Raw genomic sequence first — 10,080 nt, 5'->3', positions numbered from 1 at the left:
CATGTAAATATTTCCCTCTTTTTTTAAATCTTCAATTGTTTTCCCTTTTCTTTATGGATAGGGACATAAAGAGCAATTAGTTATATTTTCAATTTCTTCTTTAATTAGTTTCAACCCTATAATGCTCACCACTTACGAGAGAAAATCCAGAAGGGCCTGCCTCCAGCAATGCTTGAAAAGGCAGGTAAATCCTGAGTCAACACACAGGAAAAGAAAACATACTCAATTTTTCACAAAGGTCACATTTCCAAGCAGTATTTGGAATGTTGTATCAAGTACTGAATTAGTATTAGGCAGTTGATACTAGTAAATTAATAGATAGAATAACATTTACCTTCATTTTTAAAGAAGGTATTTAAAAAACGGGCGCCTGGGTGGCTCAGTCAGTTAAGCGTCTGCCTTTGGCTCAGGTCATGATCCCAGGGTCCTGGGATGGAGCTGTACATTGGCCTCCCTGCTCAGCGGGGAGCCTGCTTCTCCCTCTCCCTCTGCCTGCTGCTCCCCCTGCTTGAGCTGTCAAATAAAGAAATAAAATCTTAAAAAAAATTAGATAAATAATAAAGTCTCCATTTCCCTAATACTCTTAAATTATCAGTATAAAATAGCATTTTAATAAACTCACATTAAAAGCCAATAACTCCCATGAATACAAGACTTATTTTGCCTTTATTTGTGACTTTGCAAAGGTTTAAGCCAGTAAATAAAAATCAGTTTTCTTTTCACATAAAGGGAATTTGCTATTCCACTTATCTTCAGAATCATTGTAGTAAAAACCTATTTGAAAAGGGTAATACAAAAGAGAACTTCAAGGTCTTAAAACACTGTGCAAAAGTTAGTCACTGGCATTAAAAACAGACAAACCAACCACCACTGAAGGCCTGGCTCCTGTTCTCTGTCTGATATTTGGCCTCTGATCATTTGCTTAGGAGAGCAGTTTCCAAAGTCTGGGGTATAGCAGAATCACCTGGAGAGCAAATAGAGCATAGGGAAACCCAGGATCATTTACTCAGGGAATGCCTGGGTCTCTGCATCTTTACCAAATTCTCCAGCAATGTTTTCCAAACCAGGCTGGTCAAATGACCTGGGTGGCTTTGAAAAACAACAACTATACATTCCCACACCATACCCCTGGAAATTTTGATTCAGGAGGCTTGAGTTTGGGACCCAGAAATCTTAAAACGTACACATTTTATTTTAAAAAATTTTAATAGGGGCGCCTGGGTGGCTCAGTCATTAAGTGTCTGCCTTCGGCTCAGGTCATGGTCCCAGAGTCCTGGGATTGAGCCCCACATCGGGCTCCCTGCTCTGCAGGAAGCCTGCTTCTCCCTCTCCCGCTCCCCCTGCTTATGTTCCTTCTCTCGCTTTGTCTCTGTCAAATAAATAAATAAAATCTTAAAAAAAATTTTTTTAATAAACTTCCCAGGTGGTTCTGATAAGTTGATTCGGGAACCACTTACTTAGGACACACATTTAAAATAAGTGTCTTTCAAAGAACTCTAGGTCTCTGAGTTCACGAAGAATATTCATAACTTTGGGTAGGTTATAAATCACCATCCTGTGAGAATTCAACAAATGAAGCTGTCGAGAAGTGATGTGATACTAAAAACCCTACCCGATTTAGCACTTAAATTACTTAATGATTTTCTATCCACTCTCCCCACTCAGGCAAAGGTCTGTACATAAAATTTGTTTCCTATGGCTGGTAAGTGCTAGGCACCCAAAGTGCTCAGAAGCAAGCGGCCCCACAGGATTTTGTTCTGTTAACCTCTCCCTCTTCCATTCAGACTCCCAGGGCGGTAAGGAACAGACCTATTTCAGGGCACCACAGCCAAGTGATGTCACCCCGCAGCATTAGGCATCAAGACATCAACCCAGAAACCTTGTGAACCCCGCTCCCACCCCACCGGTAGGGAGATACTAGAAAACCCTAATGGGACAATTGTTTCTTTGGGGAAAGAAACGCTCTCATCACACACAACAGGTAGTTTAAAAGCTTGACTATTCCTGAAGCCAAGACAAGAGAAAGCCAGTTATGACTTTAGAAGCTTCAAAAATAGTGACTTTTGGGTTACCTCCTGTGACCCAGAACCCATGGATATCCAGCCCCACTCCTTGCCCATCTCAGAATCAGAGGTTTAAATTCAAAGTCCAAGACACAAAGAATCTGAAAGCAATAACCTATGATGAATTTGGGAAATGCCCTTTGCTCTCATTTTCCTCGAAATCTGAAGTCAGATCAGACTGAGATATCCACATCCGTCAGATGGAAAAAGAAACGCGAAAACAGGTGGCAATTAGGATCCTTACAATACAGGTGCTGATTTCCAATGCTCCCCACAAAATCCTGGGTCACAAAATGAGGGATAAGGTGATTTTTCTTATACAGAAGGTACTGAGCCATGGGAGCCGGCAGCAAGTAGGAACCTGTGAGATGCAGAAAGGCACACGAGTCCCAGGTCTCTCCTTAGTGGCGATGGTCCTCCTTCCCGGATAACTGGCAAGAGACAGTCCAAACGTACTTAATAAGATTAATAAGATTGCTGGGTGGGCATCCGAAGGGAAGAGATGAAAAGACCTCCTAAACATAGGAGGGAAAACAAGCCAGACACTATTAGCAGCAGGCCCAGCTGGAGGAGGGCTTGGTCTGTAGATTGATATAGTCCCCTTGGGTGGATAAAGACATATCTTCTCTGGAATTGCTCATCATCTTTTCAATGAGGACTCTAAAAAACAAACAAACAAAAGACTGATAAACTGGAGGGAAGAAAGGGAGACATGGTAGACACTGTCTGTCTTATCACCAGATGGCATTCAGTCAAGCCATGAAATTTAAATGCCCCTTCGTCCCCCCATTATCTCAGGAGAAAGGGTGGCATCCCTGACCTTCAGAAGCTGGCATTCCAGTGGCTCAGCCTGCTCTTGTTTGCTCAGAAACAGGAAAAGAAGGTCCCAGGGGCGTGGCGGCAGCAGGTGGGTGAATCTGTGTGCCTAACCCCAGAACAATATGAGCTACTCACCTCATGGCCTCATTAATATTTTTGTTCTCCTTGACTGATGTTTCTGTCCAACCCATGAAACCATTCTCTTTACTGAACCGGTCAACCTGGTCTCGGCTCACTGCCCAAGGGGACAGGTCACACTGGCAAAGAGAGTACATAAAAGGTAACACCATAAACTTCTGGAGAATAGGAACACTGCTCAGATACTTCTGGATGTAAAACCTTTCCACCAGTGGCTAAGAACACCGGCATCTAAAATCTGGCCAACATTCTTCCCAAAGAGAGCTCCAGCATCCCTTGAAAGAAGGTAGAGATGAGGTTTGCCAATTTGAGAAGGGAGAAATGGATGCCCGGAATCAGAGAGCGTTTTAGACATGCTTACTCTCTGACCACAGAAAGAGGCTAGGGCCCGTTTTCCTAGACTTGACCACATACTTTGTTGGCCAAGAGCAGGCAGGGCACAGGCTCTCCATTAGGCAGGGTGAGCTTGCTGTCCAAGTCCTGCTTCCACCTCTGGCTATTGCTGAAGGTCGTGGCGTTGGTAACATCAAACATAATAACGCAGGCTGACGCATCCCGATAGTACAGTCGAGTCATGGAGGTGAAGCGCTCCTGCCCTGGGAAGAAAGCAGGGAGCCCTTGAGAAAGTGATACTGAGAACCAGTATCATATCCCCCTCCGACACCTTGCCCTTTCCACCTTCCTCGTGGGGGAGGGCGGTATGCACTGTGGCTGAGTCCAGATTCTGCACCCAAACCACCCAAGTCCAAATCCCTGCTCTGTCATGTACTATCTGTAGGACTTTGGGCAACGGAAGCTTTCAGTGCTTCAGACTCCTCATCTGTAGAGCGGGGATGGAAGCAGTAGCTTTTCTCACAAGGTTGTGATGAAGCTTAACGAGTCATTGAATCTCAAATGCTTAGGAAAGTGCTTGGCACATAGTAAAAGTCACCTGTTACTATTATTGTTTCTATTTTCTGGGGAATCTTCTTTCTCCCCAAGGTCACCTGAAACGCTGGAAAAAGCACCCTCCCTCTGCTGTGAGAGCACCCACCCACGGTCTGGACAATCTATCACCTTGCCAGCCATTCCACCCAGGGACAAAGGGCTCTACATTTATCCAGGGCAAAACATCTACAGAAAATATCTACAAACTCTCTACATCCACTCAGCTTATGTGTCCTCTGAACAACTCCATCATTCCAGCTCCAGGAAAAAGCCTTCTGGTTTTGGTGCGCCTGGGTGGCTCAGTCGGTTAAGTGTCTGCCTTCGGCTCAGGTCATGATCCCAGGGTCCTGGGATGGAGCCCTGCATTGGGCTCCTTCCTCAGTGGGGAGCCTGCTTCTCTCTGCCCCTCCGCCCCTCTCCCCACTCTTGCTCTCAAATAAATAAATAAATAAAATCTTAAAAAAAAAAACAAAAAACTTCTGGTTTTGCTACCCCACTTTTTCTGAGAGCTTGCTGATTAAACCAAAATTTTTTCCCTGGTTCTTATCCCATCTTCCCAGCCTACCTGCAATATCCCACAGCTGGAGCCGCACCATCTCTGAGTCAGACCACTGGAGAACCTTCAGAGCAAAATCCACTGAAAATACATGTACAATTGAATAAAATTTACCTTTAAAAAATCCATGAATAAGCTCAGATCAAATATGCAGTTATAACCCTAGAGACACACAACTCCAATCCTATGTATCTATTTATTTTTAAACTCTCAGTGGGTTGAGATGAGCCCACACGCACTGTTTAAGTGTGGAACAGACAATTCTTTCTTTTTTAAAACATTTCTAATTTTATCATTATTATTATTATTGTTATTTTTTAAGTGAACTCTACCCCCAACGTGGGGCTTGAACTCACGACCCCAAGATCAAGATTCACATGGTCTTCTGACTGGGGCAGCCATGCCTCCAGGTGCCTCTGGCACAGATAATTCATTACCACTCTCTGAAGGGGTCTTCAGCTTTTACTCTCTGGACAAACTAATGTATTTGATACTATTAGTCCCTAAGGCTGGGGATAGGTGGGTGGGAGCAATTATAAAAACAACTCCTAATCTCAAGTTAAAGTTTCTGGAAGGTTCCAGGGGGTTTTCTAGGGGGAAGGGATGATAGGGCAAAAGGGGGAAATGAGGTAAGTGTGGTGGATTTTGCATCTTCCACATTCAATTTCACTGTTCGTTTCTAATCCAATTGTATTATGAGAAAAACACTGGGGGGAATTCTACACCCTCCACAAGGCTGTAGGGATTACTTTGGGTGGTAATAGATAGGGTCAAGGGAAGAGGTCCCAGAGGATTCCAAGGAAGAAGACACAGTATGGAGGGTGCTTGAGAGCTGTGTTCGAATCTGTAGAAGCTGAGACTCCAGGAGCTAAGTGAAAGAGTATGCCAGGGGGGAAACCTTTTGAGAAGGAGAAACAGAGTAACTTCCCAGATTTGGAAGTACATTTTCCACATCGGTGACAGAAATGAAAGCTAGGGGAAATTTAGAATAAACACTGAAAAAAAAAAATTAGCCAAAGCCATTATTCTTTACTAAAGGAAAACTAGGGCAATTGCTAAAAACTCATTAGTGAAACACTTTTAACCAAACCCATGAAATAAGAGCTCTCATATTATTTAGGAGTGGAGGGCAGAATGGTGGAGAAATAGTCTTTCAAACTTCAAACCCTAAATGTTGCTGGATGTTCTCAAGAGGATGTTTTCATTGCAATGTTAATGCTTGTTAATTTTTTTAAAATTCCACAAGGATCACCAGCACCCATCTTCAAAATTTACATTAGTGCAGATTTTTGTTTGTTTTTTTAAAGATTTTATTTATTTATCTGACAGAGAGAGACACAGCAAGAGAGGGAACACAAGCAGGGGGAGTGAGAGAGGGAGAAGCAGGCTTCCTGCGGAGCAGGGAGCCCGATGTGGGGCTCGATCCCAGGACCCTGGGATCATGACCTGAGCCGAAGGCAGACACTTAATGACTGAGCCACCCAGGCGCCCCTAGCGCAGGTTTATTTTTTCCTTAAAAAAAGTTCTCTTAATGTTTGTTAACTCTCCCCCTTCACCAGCTCTTCCCAACTAAAGACCTTAACAAAAAGACATTTCTACTTCTGGGGAAAAAGAAAAAGGTTGAGCCCAAGGCCATCCCTAAAAAGAAATGAATGAACTTCTTGGTGTTCCCTTCCTTTTTCCCCTCCCCAGCTTGAGAGAAAGGGGGGTGGGAAGATAGGTCAGATTCCTTGAATAATTTCTAGCTGTCTTTATTTAAGCAATCCATGGACAAAAATGCACACCGCTCATCAGCCTCGGTGAGCATCAGATTGTGTGGCTCAGGGGCTCTCCCACTCAGGCATCCCCAAAACAAAGGTAGGATCCTTAAGGCAGACAGCACCTTTCTATTCCTTCATCAGCTACCTGTGAGAGGCAGGCCAAGAGCCCCAGCTGGCACCTAACCAGGCCTCCTCGAGGGGTCCCAGCGGCCTCGGCTGATCGCAGAGATTTGCGGGTGACCGCTAGGAAGGCTGCAGGAGACCTGAGTTCCCAATTCCCCCGAGAAACGCAACAATTGCGTATTTCCTCAACCTCCCTTCCCCATTCCTCCTCTTCACACCTTCGCCCAATCTCCTTCCAGGCGGTCAGCTCGGACTGGGTGAACCTAACTGGGGAAAACCCAAAAGAAACGTGCAGATCCAACACCCGGCAAGTCCTCCCTCCAAGATCCCAGACGCCTACTTCCTGACCCGAGGAACAAGGCCACGGAACCCCCGGCTCCCCAGCCGCGGGGGTCCACCCCGCCCTCGCGGCGACGTCTCACCTCCCACCGTGGACTTGTAGTGTTTGCTGAAGCTGTCCTGGGAGTATCGCTGCACGAGCGACGTCTTGCCCACCGCGGCGTCCCCCACCACTAGCACTTTGAACAGGTGATCGCGGCCGCCCATGGCTGGCCGGCCGGACTGGTGAAGGAGGCGGCGGGGTTGGGGGAAGGGAGGCGCTTGCTTTAACCCCTTCGGCTCCGGAGCCCCTACAAACTGAAGTTCGGCATTGCAGCCCACCGCCAAGGTTGGGGCTGCTCTGACGAGAAAGCAGAAAGGGAAACTTTGCACTCAACCTTTACGCGCTTCCTCCCCGCGCGGCCGCAGCCTGGGTGGGGCACAGGGCGCGAGCTCCGAGCCCCCGGCGTGTTCGCACCTTCTCCCCCGCCCCGCCCCGCCCCGCCCCGCCCCGCCCCGCTGCCGAGAAACGGGACGGGACGCCGCGGGGCCTCGCCCACCGGGACTTCCCCGGAGCGGTACCGGCGGGCGACTGAACCCGGGGCCAGCTCATTTCACAGTCGGGGTCAGATGATGGGGTCCTCCCCGCCCGGCACAAACCAAATTCGGGGGAAAGGGCGGCTCACACGTGGATTCCCGGGATACCGGACCGCCTATCCCCGTCCCTCCGCACGCGTCACGTGCGGGGCGGCTTGGGGCACTACATTTCCCAGCTTACCTCGCGGCGAAGAGACCTAGTGGAGTGCAGAAACTTGCCCGCGAGGCCTCCTGGGAAATGTAGTTTGTGAACTCCTTTAAAAAATCTGCGCAGAGTTCCAAGGCTTTCAAACTCCTTCTACGGCTCGAATCTTATTTTAAAGTAATTCTGGAATAGAAAGATCCTTTGGAGGCTCTTTGTTCCACATGATTTCACCTGCCTAAATCCTTCCCCAGATAGATTTCTCATTATCTTTAAAGGTTTTATGGAACTAAGATTAAAAATTATTCCATAGATTCCATAAATTATTCTACTAATAGAAGCTCAAGCCTCATCCTTCATGCTCCTAGCAAACTCCATTTGCTATTTCTTCAATTAGATAGACAAACCCAGGATCTTATGAATATAAGGGCTAGCCCTTTTATTTACCATATGACCCATTATCAGTCAGGTTCAGGGACACTCGATCAAGAGACTGACCCTTAGAAAAACTCCTGCCATTACATGTCAGTTATTATCATTTGGTAACTGGCCACAGTAGTACAGGTAGAAAACGAGAGACAGTTCCTCATTCTCACTTCCACTATTTGCAGTCTATCAACTGGAGTACACTGGGAGTCCTCCTCCATCTGTTGCTGGGGTTGCTCATAAATAATCATTAAAGTACCGCTTTGCAAATGACTTAAAATTTTCAGCCTATAACTTTTCTTTTCTTTTTTTTTTTTTAAAGGTTTTTATTTATTTATTTATTTGAGAGAGAGAGACAGAGAGAGAGCATGAGAGGGGGGAGGGTCAGAGGGAGAAGCAGACTCCCTGCCGAGCAGGGAGCCCGATGCGGGACTTGATCCCAGGACTCCAGGATCATGACCTGAGCCGAAGGCAGTCGCTTAACCAACTGAGCCACTCAGGCGCCCCAGCCTATAACTTTTCTGACCTTAGTTAAAGAGTTAAGGGGACATGAGTTTCATGGCAAGCAAAATAGCTCTGTTTTCTGGGCTGTTGTCAGGAAGAGAAGAGAAAACAGCAAGCCCATGGGAAACACAGCTCTGCCCAGGTCTCTTTATGATACAGAGGCTATAACTTAGACCCTCCGAGGAAAGACAGTCAGCATGGGTCTCAAGGTATTTAGCCCAAAATGTTTGTTACCCAGGTATGGGAGGTCGGGCTGGCTACCATCTTCCCAGATGCGGGTGTTGCTCATAAATAATCATTAAACTACAGTTTTGCAAATGACTTAAATTTATTTTACTGTGGCAGGAAGATTTAACGTAAGACCTACTCTCTTAACAAATTTTTAAATGCCTAATGCAATTCAAAAAATACAAATGTTTAAGTGTGCAATAGAGGTACTGTGTCGTACAGCAGATTTCTAGAATGTACTCATCTTGCTTGGGCCCATTGATTAGTAACTCCCAATTCCTCGCTCCCCCATCTTTTGCCAACCACTATTCCACTCTTTGATTCTATAAATTTGTCTATTTTATTTTTTAAAAAGATTTTATTTATTTATTTGAGAGAGAGAGAGAGAGCACAGAGGGAAAGTGAGAGGCAGAAGGAGACTCCCCACTGAGCACAGAGCCCTATGCGCCGGATATAGCACTTGATCCCAGGACCCTTAGATCATGACCTGAGCCGAAGGTGGACACTTAAACAACTGAGCCACCCAGGTGCCCCATATTTTTATTATTTTTTTATAAAATGTATTTAGAGAGAGAGAGCTTGCACTCGTGTGCATGCACACGGGGGTGGGGGTGGGGGTGGGGGGTTGGGCAGAGGTAGAGAGAGAATCTCAAGCAGACTCCCTGCTGAGCTCTCCGGGCTGAGATTTTTTTTTTTTTTAAAGATTTTATTTATTTATTTGAGAGAGAGAATGAGATAGAGAGAGAGCATGAGAAGCGGGAGGGTCAGAAGGAGAAGCAGACTCCCTGCTGAGCAGGGAGCCCAATGCGGGACTCGATTCCAGGACTCCAGGATCATGACCTGAGCCGAAGGCAGTCGCTTAACCAACTGAGCCACCCAGGTGCCCCTCTCCGGGCTGAGATTGACTGGGGGTTCCATCCCATCACCTGAGATCATGACCTGAGCCAAAACCAAGTTGGACGCCCAGGCACCTCTAAATTTGTCTACTTCAGATATCATATAAGTGGAATCATGCAGTAGTTGTCTTTCTGTGATTTGGTCATTTCACTTAGCATAATGTCCTTAAGGTTCATTCATATGGTTGCTTACTGAAGAATTTCCATTTTTATAGAAGGCTGAATAATATTCCTCTGTAGGCATATATCCCTTTTCTTCATCTATTCGTCTGTCAATGGACATTTAGTTTGCTTCTATGTCTTGGTTATTTGTGAATCGAGTTGTAATGAACATGGTAGTGCTAATATCTCTTCGAGATCCTGATTTCAATTCTTTTGCATAATTACCCAGAAGTGGGATTGCTGGATCATATGATAGTTCTATTTTTAATTTTTTGAGGAGCTTCCATACCATTTTCCAGAGTGGCTGCACCATTTTGCATTCCCACCAACAGTGTGCAAGGGTTCCAATTTCTCCACATCCTTGTGGAGAGTTGCCTTTTTTTTTTTTATAATAGCCATCTTTTTTTTTTTTAAAAGATTT

The 10,080-nt window shown here is 45.7% G+C and overlaps 1 protein-coding gene across 3 annotated transcripts; it reads right to left on the bottom strand.

The window, feature by feature from the left end:
* Nucleotides 1-1,953: 1,953 nt before the first annotated feature.
* RAB29 (RAB29, member RAS oncogene family) lies at nt 1,954-7,479 on the bottom strand. 3 transcript variants are annotated; one of them, XM_035010205.1, is made up of 6 exons: nt 7,103-7,476; nt 6,809-7,022; nt 4,513-4,584; nt 3,435-3,616; nt 3,018-3,139; nt 1,954-2,723 (listed from the first exon to the last, which is right to left on the bottom strand). In XM_035010205.1, the coding sequence occupies exons 2-6, from the start codon at nt 6,930-6,932 to the stop codon at nt 2,612-2,614; spliced, it is 612 nt and encodes a 203-aa protein (XP_034866096.1). In that variant the 5' UTR covers nt 6,933-7,022; nt 7,103-7,476; the 3' UTR covers nt 1,954-2,611. The 3 variants fall into 3 exon arrangements, with proteins under 3 accessions (XP_034866096.1, XP_034866095.1, XP_034866097.1); XM_035010204.1 differs by having other exon boundaries at nt 6,809-7,476; XM_035010206.1 differs by lacking the exon at nt 4,513-4,584 and having other exon boundaries at nt 6,809-7,479.
* Between the last annotated feature and the right edge of the window lie 2,601 nt (nt 7,480-10,080).

This window comes from Mirounga leonina, unplaced genomic scaffold, assembly GCF_011800145.1.
Source record: "Mirounga leonina isolate KUSES-001 unplaced genomic scaffold, KU_Mleo_1.0 Mir_154, whole genome shotgun sequence".
NCBI classification, from domain to species: domain Eukaryota; kingdom Metazoa; phylum Chordata; class Mammalia; order Carnivora; family Phocidae; genus Mirounga; species Mirounga leonina.
The sequence above is the reverse complement of the archived record's forward strand: the minus strand, read 5'-3'. Positions and strand labels throughout refer to the sequence as shown.